The sequence below is a fragment of the Rhinoderma darwinii genome, chromosome 9 (genome assembly GCF_050947455.1).
Source record: "Rhinoderma darwinii isolate aRhiDar2 chromosome 9, aRhiDar2.hap1, whole genome shotgun sequence".
Classification (NCBI taxonomy): domain Eukaryota; kingdom Metazoa; phylum Chordata; class Amphibia; order Anura; family Rhinodermatidae; genus Rhinoderma; species Rhinoderma darwinii.
In genome coordinates, this window is record NC_134695.1 from 36,094,483 (window position 1) to 36,120,133 (window position 25,651).

A 25,651-nucleotide genomic window follows, 5' to 3' on the forward strand; every position below is an offset into this window, starting at 1 on the left:
GGGTATTATTAAGTACTACCTTTTCCAGAAACTAAAGTCGGTTCTCCAAGGTCCTTTAACCCCCTATATGCACAATGTCAGAAAATGACCAGGACATTGGATTTGATTTAATACATTCATTAACCGCATGTAAAAGGTAGGATCCATTAGCCAGAATAAAACAATATTGACTTTTGTAGGCTCGCAAGCAGCGAAAGAATGGAGAGCTAATGTTTCTGGAAAAGGTGGAGGATGATGTCAACAAAGACCTTGAAAAATCATTAAGAAACTTGCAAGCAAACTATGCAGAAACTGTCCAGGAGTTGGAGAAGACCAGAAACATGTTGATAATGCAACATAAAATCAACAAGGATTATCAGGTAATCTAACACTGGGCCGTGTATTCAGTGCAGAAACAATGGTAACAATGCTATAGCCCAACTATAATGGCTCGTCCACACGTAGCGGAATTGCTGTGTATTTTCCGTATGGAATTGCGGACGGAAAATACGCAGCAGAATACAGTAGCAGCAAAGTGGGTGAGATTTAACAAATCTCTTCCACACGCTGAGTAAAAAGTCTGAGCAGAAATTCACCTGCGGTGCGAATTTTTGTATCGCAGCACGTCAATTCCTGCTGCGGAAAGTGGACTGAATTGCGTTTTTCAAAGTAGATGTCACCATCTCCCAACATTGAGAAAAGTGCAGCAAAATAAGCACCATTTTCTGCAGTCAAAAACGAATGGTGCGTTTTTTCTGCAGCAGAATGTCTGCAGCAATTCCGTTACGTGTGGACAAGCCCTAATGCCTCTTGCACACGACCGTTGTGCCACTCGGGCCGTTTTTGACAGCATCCGAGTGGCAGCCGATCGTCTTCACGGACCCATTCACTTTAGCGGGTGAATCGGGTCCGTGAAAAATGGTCCGAGTTGCCAATCTGAGGAAAGATAGAACATGTCCTATCTTTCCTCGGATCCCTGACGGGACTTGGACGGCGGACTCGGTCGTGTGCATGAGGCGTAAACGAACATGTGGGTTCCAATTTACATAGAAATCTTCATTTTCTTTACGTTGTAATTTCGGTCCTCCCCTATATAATAAATGTCACAACTCCCCCCTTTTAAGTAAAGCTCGGGGTGATTCATTTAACTTTCTTCAACATTAATTGATAAACGTGGAGTGTTGTACCAAAGTAGACAACCCTCAAATTTCTCTTCTGTGATTAGGTTGAAGTGGAAGCAGTGACACAGAAGTTGGAGAATATGCGTCGAGATTATGAAATAAAGTTGGAGCAATACGCGCACCTTCTAGATGTCAGAGCGGCACGGATACGCAAACTGGAAGGTACAAATAATTGCTTAAAAGGAATGGATCACCTAGATTTTTTTTCTAATTAAAGTGAAGCTGTCAGCAGTTTTGAGGTCTCAAAACTGCTGACAGAGCGATATAGGGGAGGGCGTGTTAAACGTACCTTTTCTCTCAGACATGCAAGTTGCATGACCCAGAAAATTCTGTTTATTTCCCTTGGCGCGCCAATCGGAAGTGCCTCCTGAGGGGGGTCTTGATGTGCAAGTTTTGCCGCCCCTCTGCTCTTAGTGACGGCTCTAACAGTCTCCTGATTAGCCGCTAAAGTATAGATCAGAGGTTGCACTTATCATCGCCACGCTGGGGTAATCTAATACAAGTTTAAAATACCCTACCCCTCCCCTTTATCACCCTGTCCGCAGTTTTGAGGCCTCAAAACTGCTGACCGATTCTCTTTAAAACCAGATAGTGAAACATCATTTTTTTTCTAATCCGTTTTGTTTTTATTTTTTGATTTGTAGATTTTTTTTTGTGCTATTGTCTGTTCATGATTATGGGGGCAGCCATCTTGCCTGAGCTGCTGTTAACAGAGTTTAGAGATATGCTTTACAGCAGCTGGATGGACTATAGGACCTGTGAACAGGAGATGTTCATTGACTTCTATGGGAGAGTTTTCTTGGCATGCTCTGTGATCTGTGCAAAGGTCATTGTTCAGGAGGGCAGCAGTGTCCATCACCTATTATCAATGGTGGATCCTGTGTTATCTATATAAAGGTGTTACCTGTCATTGTAATCCTGCCTGTGGTGATAATGAGATGACTGCTGAGAAGTGATCTCTACAGAACAGGAAGGGTTAGTCTATTGTGAGGCTCAGTGGCCAAAGTGAAAACTGCAAGATTTGGGATTATTTTTTAATTTAAATAATGACATAGAAAATGAAAAAAAAAATAATTACCAAACATTCTTAAAAAATGTGATTTAAACAATAGGTAATTTTCTGATTAAATTTTCCCTTTAAAGGGTAACGGCGTCCCTTCAGCTCTTCTCGCAAAGGGGTGTAAGGGCATTTCTATGGCAGAAGCAATGTTAGAGATACAGAGTTGTTAGATGTTGTATAGTGGCTTATTCTAAAAACACAACACATTAAATAACTAAATATCGAAAAGTTCTGCAGTTTTCTGATATATTAATTTAAATTCCCCACCATTTTCAAGATCTCTGGTTGCTGTGAGTGAATGTAAACATTATTGTTTGTATCCAGAGACTAAAAATACATCCTGACCATGTACTGCTTACAGGTAGGCAAGAGCTGCTGATTTATCCTATAGAGAATCACCTAGGTTGATACATCCTATTAGTTTGAGAAGAACCAGGGCATCTTTTCAGCCTCAGAATGTTTACAAAAATGGTTCCATTCACTGACTGTAAGCATTTATCTTGAAAATGGTGAGAAATCCAAACACAAAATGTATTACAAAGTTGCATAACTTTCTATTTGACCATAATTTAAGATTCTTTGTCAGATCTCCTATTCTATCTATCCAAGCATAAGATAGAGGGGGGAGTGGTTGTGCTCAAGGATATATAGTTTTCTATGATTTGATTCAATATTTTTACGTAAAAAGTTCTTTAAATGTTAGCAAGAATTATTGAAAATGAGTCCCGATCCCCTCCACGCGCAGAGTGCCTGGCAGATTTTCTAGTATCCCTTTATAGTGTATGTCTATTTCATTTAGGGTTCTACTATAAATGCACTTTTTATCCCTTTTTGATTTGTGTTCAACCAGTTCTGAACTTTATCAATCTGTTTTGCAGCTCAGTTAAAGGATATTGCATACGGCACAAAGCAGTACAAGTTCACACCAGACATAACACCAGATGATGACGTGGAAGAATTTGATGAATCCTTGCACTTGCAAAGGGGTGAAAATCTTCTTGAGATTCACATATCCAAGGTGCTCTTCTCTCCTGCAGCTACCAACAGCTTTGGAGACCGGGAACCTGCTACCTTCTGCACATATGCTTTTTATGACTTTGAACTCCAAACGACACCAGTTGTACGGGGTTTGCAACCAACCTATGAGTTCAGCTCTCAATATATAGTACGAGTTGATGACTTTTTCCTACAGTACTTGCAAAAGAATACTGTAAGGTTGGAGGTTCACTTGGCAATTGGTACTGATTATGAGACGGTTGCGGTTTGTCCGCTGAGATTCCATGATATTCTGGAGAAGACTGGGAGTATATATTCTAGCGCGGGGCTGGTTGGTAAGAACTGCAAATTTATATAGCTTGAATGTTAGAATTCAGTTCGACATGAGTTTAATGTTCTCTTTTTCTTTTAGGAGTTGACAATGACATTAATAATTATGGCACAGTGGAGTATTGGGTTAGGTTAAAAGTGCCCATGGAGCAAGCCATTCGGCTTTATAAGGAACGAGCTAAGGCCCTTGGCTATATTACATCAAATCTTAAGGATCCACTTCAGAATGATCAGGTAATTTCTCTCTTCTTCCTTACTCTCTCTAGGCAGTTAAGGCCCTTTTACACGGGCTAATGATCGGGCAAACGAGCGTTCATACCAGCTCATTCCCGACCATTTCTTGTGTAAACAGGGCAACAATCAGCCGAAGAATGAGTAAATGCTCGTTCATCGGCTGATCTGGTCGTTTATGCAGTCCCCATACATAACCAATCGTTGCTCCTTGTGAAAGGAGAAAACGAGCGGCGATCAACGAGCTGTCTAGTTGATCAGCGCTCATTTTCATAGCACATATCGGGCGTTGTAAGACCTGTAGTATAAAATAATAACGTTTAGATCAGCCAAATTTTCGGAAGATGTTTTGAATTTTGGTGTCAATCTTTGTCCAGAATGGAGTGCTGCAAGGAATGAATCTAGTAGTCTGATTGTGAAAACTATTTATTATGTAGGCCACAGATAAACGTATACACCTACAGAATAATGGGACAAAGCACCAAGGTTCTAAAGAAAATATCAAAAAATCTTTATTGACAAGTACAACACAATTAAAAATGGAGTCCCACAATGGGCAAGGCGACATCACCGGCAGGAAATATACAGAGACAACATATGTCCAAGGCAACGTGCTGAATGCTAAATAGTGGCATAGGAACGTGTCCGATATATAATGAGTAATCACAAAAAGTTTCAAAAGTATATAGGGACATATGTAACTTGTATGTTGCCTTTTACCGATGTCCAAAGAGAATTACAACAAGTAATGTATCGTGCTTCAATACATACCCATCTATATAGGACAAACCGGGATGGCGCCATTATTCTGTAGGTGTATACATTTAGGCAATACGGGATGCACCCTTCACTGGTCCTCATGGAGTTGCGTGAGTAGATTTATAACTGTTATATCTAGAAATTATTGCATGCTTATTAGTTATCTATATTTTAGCACAGATAAACATAGCATAAACGGTTTTAGGTTATTTTTTGTTGCTCAGCCTGGCCAGTATTCTTGTACGGCCATTGCACCAGCATATATTTGACCACACTGGAGCTATTTTGTTTTATTTGTTATTTATACCCCAACCACTTGAGTTTTTGTTCCTATGTTGTATTGTTGTCACTCTAATTGAAATGTATTGTTATTCTTGTTCCTATAGGCGTTAGCGGCAAGAAAAATTGACCACTTTGGTCTTAAAGAAGACAATCTCAATGAATTGTTCATCACCATAAATAGTTGCAGTAATTTACAATTCGGGACCAGTTCACAGCAACCCAGCCCTTATGTGGCTTATACCTTTTTTCACTTTAATGACCACTACACCCCTATCATCACCAGCAGCAATAATCCTCAGTTTGAAGACCGCAAATGCTTTCCAGTACCAATGACTGCTGATTTAGATCAATACCTAAAATCTGATTCCCTTGTTTTATATGTTTTTGATGATGAGGAAATGAGCGGTGCATACCTGGGTAAAGCCAGGGTCCCTCTCATCCCCCTTGCTCATGATAAGTGCATATCAGGTATGACTTGTACTTGCTTACAGAATTGAAGAAAGAGTGTTTTTTGTTAAATAGGTTGTATAATTTCAGAAATCGATTTTTAAATACCCTATTAGGGAATTGTGAGTTAATATATTTCAGTCTCCTTTCTTAACGCTTCTAATAGAAAGGATTGTCCAAAGCCAACCACCTCTTAAAACATTATCATTCAGTTTTGCTTAGAATTTCTGATTTCCATATAGTGACAAGTTACTTTATATATTTTTAAAGAAGCACTCCAGCAAATATTTTTTTGGGTATATAGTGCAGCATAGGCTATTATTAAAAATAATGTAGAGGCTCCTGTGTATGCATTGTATTCCTATTTTAGTTGTGGTGTGTGCCATTTATGGGTTGTGCGCCATCTTGGTTCCTTCTTCCCCTCTTATATGGTTCCCCTAATGCAGACTACGGTTCCCATGATGCATCTGGCAGGGGGGTGGGCGGAGTCTCATCACACTGCACTTGCTCTGCTCTGAGTCCTATCTAAGTGCTTGAAGTGATAGATCAGTGACATTGAACTGCTGTACTCACACTGCAGTCTCGGTGTATTCTATGTGATGAAGCTTCAGCCTGTTTTCTCTGCATTGTGCTAGTAATATATTTCTCCATGTCAACCCTTACAAGCAGGAGACAGTGAGGAGCAGCATCTGATAGAAATACACTGGACTGTCTGCACACAGCACGCACAGATAGTATAGACAGTCAGTGTGAATCAGAGGAGTTTTATAACTCTGCAGCTAATCATTGTATAGACTCTCCTATTCTATCACTGCGCTCCGGCTTGCTTAGGGCAGAATGATCTCTTCAGCAGCACTGTATGCATCGGGACATACAGAGGAGCAAGGGGAGTGGAGCTGGTGGGGGATGGAAATGGTGTCCGTGCTGCCAGGAGGGGTTTGATAGGTGATGATGTAATGCTGTAGTTCACGGGAAGTCCTCCACACAGGGGAAACTGACCTGTCTACGCATGAGAGCATGGTCTATTCTGGTGGTCAGACTGAGATCACATGATACAGCTGCCTTTTATAAATGGTTCAAAATGTATAGATGCAACTGAGCTGTGAAGAAACAAATGACATTAAGGCCCCATGCACACGAATGTAAAAACGCCAGTAATTACGGCCCATAATTACGGGCCCATAGACTTCTATTGGCCATGGGTACCTTCCCGTTTGCTTACGGGAAGGTGCCCGGGCCGTTGAAAAATATGAAACATGTCCTATTTCAGGCCATAATTACGGCACGGGCAGGCCCATAGAAGTTTATGAGGCTCCCGTAGTTACGGGTGGCTACGTGTGTGCACCCGTAATTACGGGAGCGTTGCTAGGCGACATCAGGGGATAGTCACTGTCTAGGGTGCTGAAAGAGTTAACTGATCGGCAGTAACTCTTTCAGCACCCAGGAAAGTGACTTCCGCTGGAGTTAATAGTATTAAAAGTTAACTTACCCAGAACTCCAAGGCCAATTTCAGGCTGCAGCGGTCACATGGACTGCCGCGTCATCCAGGGAGGTCGGACTGGATGTCAAAAGAGGGACGCATCACCAAGACAACGGCCGGGGTACGTATGAACTTCTTTTACTTTCAATCGCTGCGGAAGCTCTGCCCGAAAGGGCTGCCCCTTCTCTCTATCCAGCACTGATAGAGAGAAGGGGCTGCCGATTAGTGCAGGGAAAACGGGTCCGTAAATACGGGTAGAATACTGGTGACAACGGACCCGTATTTAAGGGCACGAGTCCGTAAATACTGGTTGAATACGGGTCGAATATGTGTGACAAAGTACCTGTATTTACGGGGGAAAAAAAATAAGTGCGTGTGCATGGGGCCAAATAGAATATTGCTGGTGAGTAGACATTATATGTGCAAAAAAAAATAAAAAAATTGCCGGAGTGCTTCTTTAAAAAAAAATTTTGTACTAGCTATGAATTGATATAGTTTATTTTAACATAATATACCTATACCAATATGATTGCCTTGATAACCCTAAATGTCATCTCATATTTTGTATTTTTTGATATCTCTTTAAAGGTACATTTCAGCTTACAGATCTTAAGGGGAGTGAAAGAGGAACCATTAAGGTCACATTAAAGTGGAAATCCACATATTTGCCACCAAGAGAAACAATTCTGACAGGACCATTGGTGGATGAGCTGCCGAAGGAAATACCAGTACCTGTACGCTTACTTAAAGATGACGAAGTGCAGGCGCCAAAGCTGAAAACCTTAGCACTTGATCCTATTGTAAGTACAATTTTTGTATTTAACCATAATTATATATTATTACCTTGAACAGAATAAGTTGGCAACATTGGAGCTTGTTCCGCTTTGTCTTGAATTTTGACCATAAAGCTTAACTTCTTAGTTTTTCTCGGGCTTCCTGCTGCCTGAATGTGAAGGACTCAAAGCCTGTGTAACATGAAGAAATAATATATTGTTAAAGGAGTTTTCTAATTGGCCAAGGTAGGAGGGATGAAAAAAATAAAAAGAACCATTACTCGCCTCACGGATCCTCATAGTTCCAGCTTCGCCTCTCCGTTCCTTGTTCCTCCCCAGCGCTGATTATTGACATTGCTGCAGGGAAGACGTTCCCGTATACCCACATGATCGCTGCAGCCAAGCACTGGCCTCAACGATCCTGTGCCATATACCCACTGAGACCAGTGATTTGACTGCAGCGATCATGTGAGTATACAAGCACATCATCGCTACAGCTATGTCAATAACCAGCAGCTGCGAGGACCGGAAGCGGCGGCACTAGAACGACGGGGAACGTTGAAGTGAGTAATGGCTCTTTATTTGAATTTTTTTTGCATCCCTCCTACCATGGCCAATTTTTTAAATAACTTGTCAAACCCCTTTAAGGATGAATGCACACGTTGTGTATTTTGCTGCGGAAAATACGCAGCAAAACCGCAATAAAAAGCACCTGAAGCTGATGCGTTTCTCGGTGCGGTTTTTACGTTTTGCTGAATAAATCGCAGCGTTTTCATGCTAGTTTTGCTGTGTATTTCTGTAGAACTAGAGGTATAGAACTCGCATACGAAATCGCAGGATAAATTTACACGCTGCGGTTCCGAAAAAATGCACCACTGTTCAATTTCCGTCCCAAAAAATACTGCAGCGTGGACATGAGATTCCCTGTAATCTCATTGACTATGCTGGTACTGTATTACGCTGCCGTTTTGCCGCACGCAAATATGCGTGGCAAAAACGCATGTAATACGCATCGTGTGCATTCAGCTTAAAGCAGAAAGAAATTCCTGTGACCGCCACTGTTCATAACTACATGTACTTTATTGCTAGTCATCCAGACAGGGTACAAAGTGGTAGCTAGCTATTTCAAAACTAAAATAGAGCTGCAAATAGAGAAATAAGCATAGATTGTGGAAAGGTATGTAAAACTAACAAACTGTGTGTTAACACTTTTAGAGTCACTCTAGTCATGAGCTTAAAAAGGATATGTAAGCACCTGCACTTGCTGTTTGTTTGCTGTTTTAGGGCTTGTCCACACACAACGGAATTACCGCAGAAAGTCAAAGGATTTCTGTTGCAGCAAAAACGCACCATTTCCTGCTGTTTTTGCGGCAGAAAATTGTGCCAAAATTGCTGCGTTTTTCCCAATGTTAGGAGATGGAGACATCCCCTATGAAAACGCAGAAATTCTGCACACTTTCTGTAGCAGGAATTGACATGGTGCGGTCCGAAAAATATGCACCGCAGGTCAATTTCGGAAATTTTACGCAGCATGTGGATGAGATTTGTTACATTTCATCCACAATGCTGCTACTTTATTCTGCTGTGTTTGTTCCAGGCCCGGAAAAAACGCAGCAATTCCTAACTCTTCTGCATTAGGTCATAGCAGTGATCTGTGACTACAGCTTAGCAACATTGCTTACAGGGAGTCTGAGATCCACCTCCGGCCAGGTGCCTGAACTTTACTACATACAGAATATTGTTATTTTTTTCAGCCATGTAATAAGATTTCCCTGTGTATTTTGTAGCCCAGCCCTGCTTGAAAAGGGTTAATCTCCTAGAGGAGGAAGAGACAGGCACTGGTGAAGGGTTAATCTGAAGATGAGGCTGAAGTAATGTACACACACTGCCCACCCACAGTCCCCGTGTCCCCCCCCCCCCTCTGTCAGAGTTGCCAGGTATAAATTCACAAACCAGCCAAAGTCAATCTGAACGATCGGCCAGAAGTCACCCGATGTTTACATCGCCAAGACTCCCTCCCAGTACATGGAGCATTTTATTACTTTATTCAGGATAGACCATTCGTGGTTTTAACAAATAAATTAGTGACATCAAGATGTTCTCAAATACACTGATAGCCACAGTGACACCCAATTACAGTGATGGTCACCGTGTCCCCAAATACAGTGATGGTCACCGTGTCCCCAAATACAGTGATGGTCACCGTGTCCCCAAATACAGTGATGGTCACCGTGTCCCCAAATACAGTGATGGTCACCGTGTCCCCAAATACAGTGATGGTCACCGTGTCCCCAAATACAGTGATGGTCACCGTGTCCCCAAATACAGTGATGGTCACCGTGTCCCCAAATACAGTGATGGTCACCGTGTCCCCAAATACAGTGAGAGCCACATTGTCCCCAAATACAGTGATAGCCACCGTGTCCCCAATCACAGTGATAGCCACAGTGTCCCCAATCACAGTGATAGCCACAGTGTCCCCAATCACAGTGAAAGCCACAGTGTCCCCAATCACAGTGATAGCCACAGTGTCCCCAATCACAGTGATAGTCACAGTGCCTCCATATATAACAACCAGTGTCCCCAAATATAGTGACAGTCACAGGATCCACATGTATGACAACCAGTATTCCCAAATACAGTGACAGCTACAGTGTCCTCAGATATAACTACAGCCACAGTGCCCCCAATAGACCCCCACTAACCAACCCAGCATAATTCACCTCCTAGTCCTGTGGGGGAATCCTGTCTGAGCAGGAGGAAATATTACTAGCAGAGCAGAGACTCTCTACTGGTGATGATGTTACCTGCTGTGGCTGTACTTTGTTTTATATATATTTTTTTTTTAGCAAGTGCAGCACTATCAACCCAACCAAAGACCTACAATGGCCAAGCTAGGTTTGGGTGGGTTGATAAGATAAAAAGCAGCCCAATTTGGCGGTAAACCAGTAAATCTGGCAACCCTGCTCCAAGCTTAGAAGCAGAAAGTCTCACAGAGCTGTCAAAATCTTGTGAGACGTGGACTGATCACTGCTGCTGTCTTCGCTTCTATGGGGCATTTTATTAAATTTTTCAAATTTTATATATATATATATATATATATATATATATATATATATATATATATATATATATATATTAGACAGAGGTCTTGTAATTAGGTCTCCTACAGCTTTATGAAGTTTTCAAAGAAGTGATTGGTCCTCTTTAAAAGGGTTAACCATTGAAAAGAAAGAGAGCGCTATTTCAAAAAACTTCTCTCTTTCTGGAAACTCCTTTCATTACATGGACGCCCATTGATTTAATTGGGTACCATCTAATGTTTAACTTTTGTGCTTCACCGAGTGGGTGCTCCAGTGATAAAAAATAACCAGGTGACCTGCCTTTTGGAGAGCGGTTGTCCAAATCGGACAGTCCCTTTTAAGACCTTGTACTTGTACTACTTTGGTAAGTAATGACGGAGCATATGGCAGTAACAATCGCCATTCAATATACAATATATTCCTCATGCTGACATTTATAGGAATTTGTCAGGGTGGATTCAGTGATTACTTTGTATTAAGCTATGCATATGTCAAGTGTATTCATAATTAAATATTACTTAGTAGCCAATATTTTTTGCATTAAATCTGGTCAAAATTAGAATTTTTAAACCCCTTAATCTTCTGTTCTCATCAGTGTAAAATCAAATCAATAAACATGAGTACAGTAACAATTATGTGAAAAAGGTTTAATACTTATTACAAATTGCAAAAGCAATGCACTGAAAATGCCAAAATTATATTTCTATAGCCATAAAACAGTTCATACAAGTTTTAGGTTCCTTAGGATAGGCCATCAATGTTTGATTGGTGAGGGTCCGACACGGCCAAACAGAGTGAAGTTGCTAAGGTTCTCCAGTGAGTGACAGGCACGGCGGCTTGTCCATACGGGCGGCTGTTCAGAGTATGGCAGCTGAATCTCATTTCTAGCGAATAGGACTGTGCTGCAGTACCAGGCACAGCCACACTCATATTGACGGCGCTGTGCCTGTGTGAACATTGAAGAGGACGCGGCGCTGCTCCCTAGAACTTCGTGATCCCTTCATTCTGCTGATCGACGAAGGGTCCCGGGTAACGCTACCTATCAAACATTAACTTCCTAGCCTAAGGATAGACCATCAAAGGTTCACTTATGGAGAACTCCTTTAATACATAATGGAGATCTACTTAACCTCAGATCCACCATGAATAGCACATATGGTTCTGCAATGCAGTGAACGTGGTGTTTAAACAGTTAGTGTTTACAAATGGAACTCATAAAAACTTGGTCTGAGGAGCAGATCACATGTGTCCTACACATTGTGCTGACTGCGACAACTCTCACTTCCAAAATATTTGTAAGCCAACACATTTTTATGTGGCAATTGCAGTCACACCCGAAATAGTTTTAACAGGCTGATAAAGAACATCTCTTCTACCCAGAAACCAGATGAATTTTATTATACTTCTTTATACGCAGGCACATTTATATATTTTATGTCTATAGTGAAGGACTGGAGGTTTTCAGTAAGTAACTCCCAGGTTTTGTAAAAATTAAATAAGACCTTTTATCGTCGTTCTGATATACAATTATAAAAAGGGAAAAAATACTGTTGTATAGTTGGCGGTCCGTGAGCTGAAAACCCCACGGTCACTACAAGGAATGGACCATGGTGGTCTATGTGCATCACGGTTGCTTTGCTTTCATTGTGGGCACCATTCACACAACTGGAATATTGTGAAATATCTGCGTTATGCCATAGGGGCACACACAGCCCATTCATTGTAACTATCAGTCCTCGGCATTATACAGTTCTAATGGGTGGCAAAGTATCCGCTAGAACTATGGTAAATTTCGCCTGATCTAGATCGTCAGTCTGATGTTATTGAGGCTGGTGTAAAATGAGAGGAGGCTGTTCCATATTAGGGTCAATAGGCATAAACCTTTCTCTACATATGACATTTATGTTTTTTTTTCTCCATTATCAATGGTTTTAGGCCATGTCTATGTTGACCAGTTTATGTGTGTTAGTGCTATCGCTAAAGATTTGTAATACCTTTTGTAACTTGTTTAATTCCTTCCCGATATCCGCACTAATCTGCCTTGCTCTAATGGCCCGGATCCGAGATGATCCTGGCAATTTAACCACTAAGATGCCGGGGTCAATAGCGACCGCATCATCTAAGCCATTAGACAGGGGATGTGGGCCACCGCTGTCATCCCATCGTGCCTCCGCAATGTGATCGTGGGGTGCCAATGGGTTGTTATGGCAGCCGGGGGACCTGATAAATTTAATTTAATAATGTTAAAAAAAAAAAAACTTCAAAGTAAAAAAAAATCCTTTTCCCATTTTTTTTTTATGTAAGATAATGTAAATAAAATATTAACCTAATTGATATTGCCACGTCCGTTACGATCCAAAATCTTAAAATATAACATAATTTATCCCGCACGGTGAACGCAGTTAAAAAAAAAAATAGAAATACCAGAGTTGCTGTTTTTTGGTCACCCCATCTCATCAAAAGTGTTCAAAAAGTGATATGAACCCCAAAATGGTACGAATAAAAACTGCAGCTCAACCTGCAAAAAGTAAGCCCTCAAACCGCTCCATTGACGCACAAATAAAAACGTTTTTGGTCCTGATAAGGCCATGCAAAACATTTTTTTTTAAACTAATTGATAATAAAAATGTTTTTATTTTTGTAAAAGTAGTAAAACATAAAAACCATATAAATTTGGTATCGCCGTAATCGTATTAACCCGCAGAATAAAGTTAACATGCCTTTTTTACTGCACGGTGAATGTTGTAAATCAAAACCCCAAAAACAATGGAGGTATTGCTGTTTTTATTCAATTCCAACCCACAAAACATTTTATAAAGTTTCTCAGTGCATTTATACTGTACATAAAACGCTGCCGTTAAAAATTACAACTTATCCAGCAAAAAACAAAACCTCATATTTAGACAGAAAAATATAATAGTTATAGCTCTTAGAAGGTCAGGGATGAAAAAAATGTAAATGAAAAAACTAAAAATGGCAGCGGTGGGCAAGGGTTAATATGATAGATTTGTAACATTTTAATTATTGTGTATATTTTAGGCACCAAAGCCAAAGCCAAGGACACGGAAATCTACAGCGGATAAGAAAGTCTCTTTTATTGATACTAACGTGGAAACCCTGGTAAGAACTTCTATAGTATTACTTCTATGCTGAGATATGATTGGGTGAACTTGCCGATCCCAAGCCTAATGCTGTGCTCCTGATCGATTCTGATGACAACACTTCCTGTTCTGATTTCTGTCAAGTGTAGTGTTGTCATGGGGACCTTGTGTGGATTCAACTCACCGAATACACTCATGTCCCCCCATATATGGCGCACCCTAGGTCTGCACTATAGCAGCAATTACCCCACCGCCCCTGTATAAGAGGATCCGAGCGGCGGGCTGAGCTACTGGACATGCCTGTCCACCAGAATGGGACACATTATGTAGACGTTTCGAGAGGGAATCACAATAAAACCAGAACTTTTATATACCGTGAGGAATTTCTATAGAAAGTATATTGGAAAACGGTATAACGTTTCATTATACAAGGAATAATATTTATTTGCTCAAATTAGAATACCCCTTTAAGTTCTGAACAGAAAATTATCACTATATAACCCATCAGGCTTCCATTCGGCAATTTAGCAAATATAGGCGAGTACCCCTGTGAAAGCTGAACTAGTGGCCATATTGAATGCCAAGGAGCCATCCCAAAAACACGTACAGCTAAGAAATCGCTGACTATAATTTAGCAACTGAAGAAGAAACCGGTGATTCAGTGGTTAGCACTCTTGCCTTGCAGCACTGGGGTCCTGGGCTTAAACCCCACTAAAGATAACATCCGCAATGAGTTTCTATTTTTTATACTCTGTTTGCATGGGTTTCCTCTGGGTGCTCCAAGAATATACAAATCGGGTATTTACATTTTGATCCCCACTGGGGACAGAGAATGAGGACAACTTCTGTACAGTGCTTCAAAATATGTTGGCGCTATATAAGTAACAAAAAATCTTAAAAGGGTTGTCTGGACATTTTTTATTGATGGCCTATCCTTAACATAGGTGATTAATATGAGATCCATGGGGGTCCGACCTCGGGGAGCCACGCTTCTCAGCTTACTGAAGGGGCTGCAGCATTTTTCGCCGTGACCTCTTCAGTGTTTACCAGACACCGCGACGTACACATTAGTAGAATCTGTGCCTGGGATTGCAACTATGTCCCATTCACCACAATGGGACCGGAACTGTAATCCCAGTCAAGCTCCTCTGGATATGTACGGCGCTGTGCCTGTAAACTAAGAAAAGTCTAAGACAATGAACGCCGATACTCCTTCAGTCAGCTGATCGGCGGGGCTCCCGGGTTTCAGATCCCCACTGATCTCATATTGATGATCTATCAAAAAGATAGGCCATCAATAAAAATGTAAAAATAGCTTAAGATGCTGAAGAGCTGCAAATCATATAAAAGCACAAAGATGTTTCACAGCCTATGAAACTTTCAAATAACTCCTGTTATTCCCATGATTATATTATATAATACGTGGGAAAAACTGCCAGTGTGAACAGGAGTCCTGGCATTGATGCATGGAAGGAGGACTGGTTGCCCAAAATCACTCAGATTGTTGGACTTTCATGGTCCACAAGGATAATAGCAACTTTTTGACAAGGGATCAGCCATGAAGAAATACTTCATTTAATAATAAAGTGCTTCTCCCTGTGACTATGGAGCTTATGCTTGCATTGCAGGTAAGGGTATGTTCACACACACAAGTAAAAACAGCTGAAAATTACGGAGCTGTTTTCAGAGAAAACAGCCCCTGATTTTCAGCCGTTTTTCAAGCTGAAAACGTTTTCTGGGATGATTTTTCTAGACGTTTCTCTATTGACACTTTGAAAAAGAGTAAAAGAAAACACCCTGTCTGAGCATAACGCCGGTTTTGCCATGAATTTCAATGGGCAGATGTTTGTAGGCGTTCAGCTACCATTTTTTCAGGCGTATTTCGAGGCGTTTACCCCCCGAAATACGCCTGAAAACGCTGCATGTGAAAATAAATCTAAGGCTAGATTCAGATGAGCATTGCGCATCTCGGACGTGAAAAAAGGCAGTTTTTCACGTCCGAGGTGCATCCGTGCTCTGCGCTGCGGGAATGCGATATCACGCATTCCCCATAGACTAGAGTCTATGGAGGGATGCGTGAAAAAATAGGACATGTCCGTTGAACCAACGGCCGTGTGAAAGGTCACATTGAATAATATAGATCCGTGTGACGGCCGTTGTTTCGTCTGAATAATGCCTATACCTATATAATTCAATGTGGCCGTTCACATGTCCGAAATGCGCAACGCCCATGTGAATCTAGCCTAAAGGTGAGGGTCTAAGGATGCAGCCTCCGGACTTCACATACGTTTATATGCAAATAAGGGGGTTTTGGTCATTTCCTCTCCTTCGCCTTCACAGCAGCACCTTGATGCATGTTCAGACTTTCTCCAAGCCATTCTTCTGTCTACAGCTATTTTTTGGTTTCCACAACAGTCATGTGTGGCTTTTGTAGGACTTATTTAGGGTTTATTGTATAAATCGTATTACGTGAGTTGGTCACAATTTAACCTTTAAATGTATTGCATATTTTTGTGTGATTTCAGAATCCAGTCGATCATACTATTGATGATGAAAAGTCAAATCTCAATAGAAATCCTGTAACAGTCTTAAACATTTCTGAGGTACACCTAAATATTCGTGAACACTAATAATTATACTTAACATATATGTCCTCTGCAGTAAAATGTTTATCGCCTCCCTTTGCATATATTGGGGAAGACAAAACAATGTACTGAGGGCTATGTATAACCGTGTAACTTACCATGATGTGATATATAGATATCACATAGACAATCACTCCCCCATCTTAGGTGCCTCAAAATACCTCAGTGTATAGATAGAATTCAGCAACTTGCTAAATAGTTTTTAAAAATATCCTACCGTTCTTTTTTTGCTGTAAAGGTCTGTGCTATTCTTTACGGGGCTGGCTGTGCTTCTTCTGAAATAGTTACACACAGCTCCTATCTGCTTTATTGAGCGCCTGTTGTCTGCTCTTCCCCTCCCTCCGGCCCCATGCACACGACCGTATTTTCATCTATCCGTAAATACGGATCCATAGTCCTCTGTAACTTATCCGCATATACGGAACTTTATACGCAAATACGGTCCGTAATGCATCTGTATTCGATCCGTATATACGGATCCGTAAAAAAAAAAAAAAAAGGGAGGCTGCAAACTGTGTCACCAACATGTTGCATAGCAACGCTTCCATAAATACGGATGGTTTACGGATGCACAGCCGTAGCTGTCCATATTTACGGAAGCGCCCATAGGCTTCTATGGGAGAGTCCGTTCTGTAATTACGGACAAGAATAGGACAGGTTCTATCATTTTTTTCAGCATGGACACCGATGCGTAAAAAAGGTTTCAGTGGCCAATAGAAATGAATGGGTCCGTAATTACGGATGAAAAATACGGCCGTGTGCTTGGGGCTTCAGTGTAAGGTCAGTGGGAGATACCAGCAGGAAGGTGAAGAGGCTGCCCAAAGCAGAGCTCTTCTCCATCTCCCTACTCTAAGTCTGAAGGCAGGGGGCATCGGTGCCTGCACAGGGGAGGGTAGATCACATAGGTGCTGTATCAGTGTCTGCAGAAGGGAAAAGCAGTACAGAAATAAAGCTGTGCTGATACATGAAGGCCGCAGCATGTTGGACTTCCTGACCTCACATCCAGTATTTATTATGGAGAGGGACATGCCCACAGGAGAAAACTCTAAAACTAGGAGCAGGTTGCAAACTGAATTTCAGGGGGTCTGAAAATGGCTGAAGATTGCAGCCTGAAACTTAGAGTAATTACACTTTCAGCAAATTTTTGATATGTCATAGAGGCAATGTAAACATTTTGGACCGTTGGGGGTCCAGGTGCAAAGACCCCCACAGTCACAGAAACCAAGGTGCAGAAGCGCACAGATTCGCACCCTGCATCTTTGACTGTGATTGGCGCTCCTTGTTAGGCTGAAGACGGCTCTCATAGACTTTTATGTCTTCAGGCACCAAGACCCCCACCTATCCAAACTTTTGATATGTATCTATGACATATCAAATATTTGCTGAAATTGCAGATACTCTTTAATGCAATTTTTTTACTGAAGGTTACCACTGGCATATGTAATTATATATACGCATGTAATATTAATATATATGCATTTTTTTCTTGTTAAAGGTGTAATAAATATGTAAAGCATGTAAGGGGGAATTGGTCCTTAAAACATGTATATCACTTGGATGGACCCTGTGTGTGTGTGTGTGTGTGTGTGTGTGTGTGTGTGTGTGTGTGTGTGTGTGTGTGTGTGTGTGTGTGTGTGTATGCGTGTATGCAAATCCTATGTGACTTTGTATTTTCATGTTATTTCGTGAACCCAGTCATTTGTTGCAGTTTGGTAAATGAAAACCTCATTGTTAAATGCTTCAATGTTGGAGACTCACTAAACGAATAGTTCATAATGATGTTTTGCTGAAAAAGCTCGGAACTGATAAACTACATCTGTATCTTAACCTTTTTAAACATTATTATTCTTTACAGGAGAATGTACATATTAGTTATATTCAGTGTGATGGTTGTCAAACACCCACGAGTCTATAGTAATGCTGCTCTGCTTCATACGTACTCTCTCTTTTCTACTTGTCAAGAATGCGACTAGTCCGTTTATCTTGGGACAACCTGTAGGTGAACCTTCCAGAGGCAATTTACTTTTCACTCCGTTCATATGAGCTATTTCTTTATTTCTGTCAGTTCTCACTGTGTAATTCAAGTGTCTAACTAGCAGATTTATTATTAATAGCATAAAAAGTTACAATTGCTGTTAGCACAGCTATATATATTATTGTAATATGCATTTCACACGTAGCAGAGCACAAATGAAATGCAGCACTGTTAAATGTCAAGACGTCTGTTAAATTTGTCATAAAGAAATTTAAAGTGATACACATCTATATATGTTTATATAGCTACGCAAGCTAAAGTAGCGGTTAGCATATCAGATGGGCCTATTTGCAACATTCATGACATGAAATCCAAACTAATTTAAAGGGGTATTCCCATTTTAGAATAGTATGGCTTATCGTTATGACATGCCGTAACATTATAATCTGGGGTGGGGTCCACCTTGAGGTCTCTTGGCAATCCCAAAAATGAAGAGAGGTCACTTCAGTACTTCTCCTGCACAGCGGCGCTCACGGCCACCGGCTGTGCAGGTAACTGCAGCACAGCCCCCTTCAAGTGAACTGGACTGTGTTGTGGTTCCCTGAACAGTGGAAATATCCGTAAGGATATCTTCATTTTTATAACCCTGAGTCAATGGGCACGTTTAATTGCAATTCAGTTCATCATATCAATGTGTACTAACACTTTAATGACCACCCAGTGTCTTTTGGCGGTGGGCGGTGCAGGTCCTCTTTCTACGAGGAGCGGCGCAGTAAGAGCTCATGATCTAAGAACGGGTTGTTACTAACAGCTCCTCTTCATAGAGCTGCCTCCTGTATCCGACCGGGATCAGAGGAACCTCTGATCCTGGTCGTTTAACACTTTGATTGCCAAGGTACTTGACTGTGGCATAATAAAAGGGGACTCCCACCTTTGATTGGTGTACAAGTTTTCCCAGTGAACCAATCATAGACTGGGGAGGCTCTCTGAAGTCTGTCCTGGGGACCTAGAAAAGTACCCCAGGGCTGTCTGTCAAGTAAGCCTGCTGGTAAGACACACTACGTGTTGCCATATCAAAAACCTGTTTCATAGTGACATAGTATAATGTATTAGCATACAGGAGTAAAATGTCATAAAAAAAAAAAAAAGTCTGCAAAAACAATAAATAAAAAAGTATTTAGTATCAAATATATTTTATTGCCCATGCATTACATCAAAACAATAATTAAAAAAAACAACATATTAGGTTTCCATATGACCTGAAGAATTAATTGACCAGGTTATTTAGTGTGAAACACGACTGGTATAAAAAATATAAAAATGTCAGAAATCACTTTTTTTTTTCTATAAACACACCGCAAAAAAAATTACACGAATTACCCAGTAATTTACTTGTACCCACAAATTGTGGCAAAAAATATATCATTTCTCCCGCATAAAAACAAAAAGGCTTCATATAGCCATACAGAAAAAATACAAACGTTATGGCTGCTGAAATGCAGAAATGCAAAATTAAAAAAAATTAAGCTAGTGATTAAGGCCCTTTCAGACCTGATCATTAAGGGGTTAAGAACATGACATACAAAGATTACATGTATGTCTAATAGATGACAACACTGCCAATGACCCAACAGCATATCAGAGCATTATTGTCTAAATAGTGACATTCCCATCCCATTAAAAAATACACATTCTCAAATTTCACAGCTGGTCGTTCGTCATTGGCTGGCAGGAGAAAATACAGACAATGCTGAAAGACGAAAAGCCAAAAAAATCGAACATATCCATTGTAGGTTTCCTGGATATAAAGTGAATTTTCACCTTTTATCAACATGATGTTTTTTAGTTCCATAAATCTGTGCTGATCTCTTTATAGCGCTTGGTGCCTCAATTTTCTGATTTAGAACTCCAAATCACATGCATAGACATAGTTTGAAAAGATAACATGCTGGCTACCCTGCAGCCACCACTAGAGGGAGCTTAGGAGCTTACTGCATACTGTCTTATAATTGTGTTCAATAATACATGAAGTGTCTTGTTCTAGACAAAACAAGTTAAATATGCCGAAGATGAGAATACTAAAGAGGTATTGAAGGAATGTGTACAGGAGAGGTCTCCACTTTCAGACCGGCTACATGAAGCTCAACGTTTTGACACGTCAGAAGATGAAGTAACTGAAGATTTGGAGACAGAAGGTATGTGTTCTTTAAAATATAAGGACCTGTTCACATCTGTGTTGGAGGCTACGTTAGGGTCCTCCTTCACAGATCCGGTCCAAAATACTGGAACCACTAGCGCAGAATGCTGCGCTTTTGATTCCGGTAAAACGAGGGACACCATGACGGAAACCCGATGGAACCCATTAAAGTCAATGGCTTCTGTCGGGCGCTGATGATGTCCGTCATGCAACCGAAACTTTCTGTATTTTCATTGTTCTGCTCCTGTAATGGAGCAGGGCAATGGAAACATCAAACGCAAATTTGAAAAGGCCCAAAATGATTCCTTTGTATCTGTTACCAATCAATAAATATTTGAAATTGTGGGCTTTTGCTTGAGATTTACATTTAGTGATATGACATCACAACTATGTAAGCATCTGAATATCACATCCATAAGTGTTTTATTGAACATCTCAATATCCGGGCATTATTATGCAGTTGCTCTCTCCTCCTCGGCTACTATAATCGCTTCCGCTGTTCTGGATAAACTTTTAACTAGATTTTTAAGTGTGGCTGCAGTGAGTTGTATCCATTCAGCTACCCGATAAATAGTGAGGTCCGGCAGTAATGTGAACAATAAGTTCTGGCCCGCTGACGGCATTCTAATTCTGTGGAGATCTCCCACATACACTTCACAAACCATTTTATACAAACCTCATGTCTGAAAACAGGGCAGGACCTTCCCCCGAACTGTTGGCACCAAGGTGGAATATGTCATTTTTTAGATTATCCAGGTACAATGTACAATAAAGTGGCTCAGCTCAAACCTTGAAAACTGATCCTAGACTTTTTATTCCTCCATTTGCCAAAATCCAGATTCATCTGTCCGATTGCTACACTACTGCAGCTCACATTTGACTTTGCACATAGGGATCTTAAAGTGTCACTACCCCTTCACTCTCCCGATGGCGAGTCTTGTGTAAAGGTCCAATTTTATTTAATAGGACTCATGCATGAGACTCATCGGGCATCGTAAGGCTGCCTCGGTAACTGTATTGCACAATGTCCTTCCTGTGCCTCTCCACCACTGATCAAAGATCGGGTGGGAAAGTGAAGGTGCAGTGACTGTTTTTTTTTAGCTTCTATGTAACTAGCCGATTATAATTGAATTGATTTATTTGGTAAAGATCATGATGGACGACAAACAACAGATGGAAACGAATCGACAGAAAATGATAGTGATGACTGTATCATCCCCGCAACGAAGGAAGTGAAACCGGTAAGAGCGCTAAAATATTTTGATTTATTTACGGTTTGCCATCTGGTATAACGAACGTGTTAACTTTATTCTATTGGTCGTTCCAATTACAGCAATAGCAAAAATATATTGTTTATTTATTTTAAGTACTTTGGCACAATAAAAGCATGTTTTATGGGAGAAAAAGAAATTTCTGCATCACCACACTCCAAAAATAGTGTTTTATTTTTCCACCGATGCAGCCGTATCAGGGCTTTTTATTTTTTTATTTTTGCGGTATAAGTTATATTTTTAAATGGCACCATTTTGGAGTACATATAATTCACTTTATTACTTTTTATAAACTTTTTTTTTTTGGACGGGAATAGAAGAAAACTAGCAATACCTTCATTGTTTTTTACGCTATTCACCTTGCTGCATAAATAATGTGTTTCCTTTATTCTATGGGTCGGTACAATTATGGCGATACCAAATATTTATTTCATTTTTTTATGTTTTACCACTTTTTCACAATAAATAAAACTCTAAAAAGAAAATAATTTGTGTCGCCGCACTCCAAGAGCCATTACTTTTGGATTTTTCAATTGATGTAGCCATATGTGGGCATGCTTGATGCAAGATGTAGTTTTCATTGGTACCTTTTTGGGGTACATGGGACTTTTTGGGGGGTGTTGGGAAAAAAGCAATTTTTTTATTTTTTTTACAGTGTTTACCATACGGTTTAAATAATGTGTCAACTTTATTGTTTACGATTGTGGCAATATCATAGATATGTTTTTTGGGGGGGTTTACGCCTTTTTTTTTTTTACTGTGTACTTATTTTTATATACTTTATTTTTCTACATTCAATTGTTTTTTTTAGTGCCACTAGGGGACTTCACAAGGTGATCCTTTGATCGCTGATATAATGATTTAGTATACATTGTATACCAAAGCATTACTGTCTGTCAGTGTAAAACTTACAGGTAACCTATTAGGCTATGTCTAACAGGCATACAGCCATGACAGGCTTGGGGGACTTTGTTTGGCCCCTGGCTGCCATGGAAACACATCGGTGGCCTGCGATCATGTTCGTGGCCTTGGATGGGTGTCAGAGGGAGCCCCCTCCATCTGTCAAACAATTTACATTAGATAACTTTTACAGACCCTAAGTTGTGTCCTGTATTATAGTTCAGAGTTGCATTTTCAGTTATGCAGGATTCAGCGCTAAAATCTCCCAGCATTCCTTGCTGACCTTAATGGGCCTCATTTTTGAAAACGGTCTAACAGAAAATCTTGCATTGTCGCCCATCGCAACCAATCACATCTCTGCTTTCATTTTACAAAGTGCACTGTAAAAATGAAAGCTACACTGTGATTGGTTGCTATGGGCAACAAGGTCTCGTTTTACGGTTTTACACTTTTTATAAATGAGGCTCACAGCACCAGGCACTGAAAAGCAATCCAATATAGGAGAAAATCTCCTGTCCCCCTGCATTGTAGGAGCTCAACTAAGCTGTTAGGGATGTGCCTGACAACTTATTTTTTAATGACAACCAGCAAAATTGTGATTTTAATTCTGAGCTCAACCAGTACAAGGTAGGCTTACCGCTGCAGGTACGGCCCCTGACACCCCCATTAAATAGCTGATTCTACCGGGAAAGATTTGGCCGCCTGCAGGAGATATGTCGTCGGCCATCCATGTAATACACGAGTCCACTCTTAATGACATCCATATGCCCGAACAGAGCATATGGACAGCGGTTGTTCTGATAAGACAACACGTTTTTACTTTTTATGCTTTTATATAAATTGCAAAATGATGTTCAAAGTTGAACTGTCGGCCCAGGAAGGACGGTTTTGCCGTGGTTTCTGCCCAGTCTCATGTTGTTTCCAAATAGCTATGACCAGAACCTATTCAGTTATTCAGCTTTGAGCTTCCATAATCCTCTTTTATCTTGCGAACCATTTTATTCTCACCCCAAAAAAAATAAAAATACAAATCTTGGGAATTCCTGGTCACATGCAGAACATGGACTAATAACCTTAACCTTCATTTCACTGTCATGTGTGTTTTATGTCCCGCTGTGATACACTTAGGAAGTTGAGCATCTCTGTGCCTGTGATTTAATGTTTAGTGGAACAGAACCTGGACAAGTGAATGGCACGGCAATTACAATACTCTCCATCACAAAATCATTTTGAGAGGTATACTGAGCATGTAAAGAGTTCCCAGGATAATGACTCCTCGCCCCTTTACTCCCACATCCGCAGAAACCTCGGAGGCATGTTAATTACGGGGAGAGTGCTCTGTGTTAGACAATGGGTTATGAATTTTTCATACATTTGAATACTAAAGAATGAATGCATAATCTCCTGATTAAAAGAATATTCCCAACTGGCAACACTTGTATTTCCAGACCTTCCACTGTAAAACATTGCAAGTCTGTGTTGTAACCACGTTAAATGTAATCACGTAATCTGCTGTTTTGTAAACTTCTACGTCTTGATCTCGCCCGCTCTACTGTACCCTCACGCGTGCTGAAATGCACTGTTGTCTTACTTTTGATTTTCAGGAATAAAACAATATAAAAGGATAACATGGATGTGTCAAAAGGATTTGTCATAGTGACACAAGTTAATTTAAGAATGAAGCTTGTGTCCCTCTGAATTAAACGGATTATTATCAAAAAATTGATGGCCCTGTAAATCGCTGACACATTTGTAGCGGTGGTTCACAGTATTACAGCCTTCTCCCATTAAAGTTAAAGGGGTTTTTCCATTCGGGACATTTATGACTTATCCACAGGATATGTTATAAATGTCAGATAGGTGCGGGTCCCACCTCTGGGACCTGCACCGGTCTCTAGAACCAGGCCCCCTAAACCCCGTTCTACCGCTCTGTGTTGCGACTGAAGCGTGATTTCTAACCATGAAGAAGAAAATCGCTGAGCTACGCTGTTTCCGTAAATCCCATAGTAGTGAATGCCAGTTTCGGAAGCAGCGTAGCATGTGAGTTACTCTGTTTCCGTAACTACCATTCAGTTATATGAGACTTACGCAAACGGCGTAGCTCAGAGAGCTATTCTGATTTCTTCTGCATGGTCGGAAATCTCCTGCTTCACCACCAACCAGGTAGAACAGGGTTTAGGGGGCACCGTTCTAGAGATTGGTGCGGGTCCCAGAGGTAGGAGCCACATCTATCTGACATTTATGACATATCCTGTGGATATGACATAAATGTCCCAGATGGGAAAGCCCCTTTAATGGGAGAAGGCTGTAATACTGTGAACCTCCGCTTCAAATGTGTCGGGAATTCACAGTGTGAGCAGGTAAGGAAATCACGAGCGCTGCGGCCTATTCAAAACAGCTGATCGGCGCGGGGATGCTGGGAGTTGGACCCCGACCAATGAGATATTGATGGTGTATCCTGGGGATAGGCCATCAATTTCTTAGGGCTGGACAAATTTTAAGGACATCACTACATATACCACCCCACTGCTCGAGACCTTCATGGGCTATATCCTTATGACCGCACTATTGTAAAAGTTTCTTGCACATATATTGCTTATGCTCTCTAATACAAGCACCGTCTAAATTTTGCCTCGAACAGCGGGTGTGGGTACAGGTGACTGAGGAGGGGGACACGGGGGAAGATTTACTATTCAAAATGTGCCAGAATTCTGGCGTACATGCTGTGCACTACATTTATTAACGATTTTAGACTTTTTTTTTTACACGTTTGACAAGGGAGTATGGCTGAGGGTGTGTTCACACGCTTACTAAAAAACGTCTGAAAATACGGAGCTGTTTTCAAGGGAAAACAGCTCCTGGTTTTGAGCCGTTTTTTTAGCAACTCGCGTTTTTCGCTGTGTTTTTTACGGCCATTTTTGGAGCTGTTTTTCTGGAGCTCAAGAAATGACATGCAGTTAT

At 40.8% G+C, this 25,651-nt stretch overlaps 1 protein-coding gene across 2 annotated transcripts in view; it reads left to right on the plus strand.

The window, feature by feature from the left end:
- The window catches only part of RPGRIP1L (RPGRIP1 like), a 145,046-nt gene that overhangs the window by 91,487 nt on the left and 27,908 nt on the right, over positions 1-25,651 (plus strand). The window contains exons 13-22 of one of the 2 annotated variants that reach the window (XR_012850555.1): positions 180-359; positions 1,205-1,322; positions 3,099-3,551; positions 3,629-3,780; positions 4,923-5,286; positions 7,334-7,545; positions 13,641-13,721; positions 16,228-16,305; positions 18,203-18,346; positions 20,367-20,449. Coding sequence is in view for 1 of the 2 variants with exons in the window: in XM_075837503.1 (XP_075693618.1) it covers positions 180-359; positions 1,205-1,322; positions 3,099-3,551; positions 3,629-3,780; positions 4,923-5,286; positions 7,334-7,545; positions 13,641-13,721; positions 16,228-16,305; positions 20,367-20,517; positions 21,669-21,760 (1,881 nt within the window). In the remaining variant the exon portion in view is untranslated. Of the gene's footprint in view, positions 1-179; positions 360-1,204; positions 1,323-3,098; positions 3,552-3,628; positions 3,781-4,922; positions 5,287-7,333; positions 7,546-13,640; positions 13,722-16,227; positions 16,306-18,202; positions 18,347-20,366; positions 20,518-21,668; positions 21,761-25,651 lie in introns of those variants that run through there. The other variant, XM_075837503.1, reaches the window with a different exon arrangement.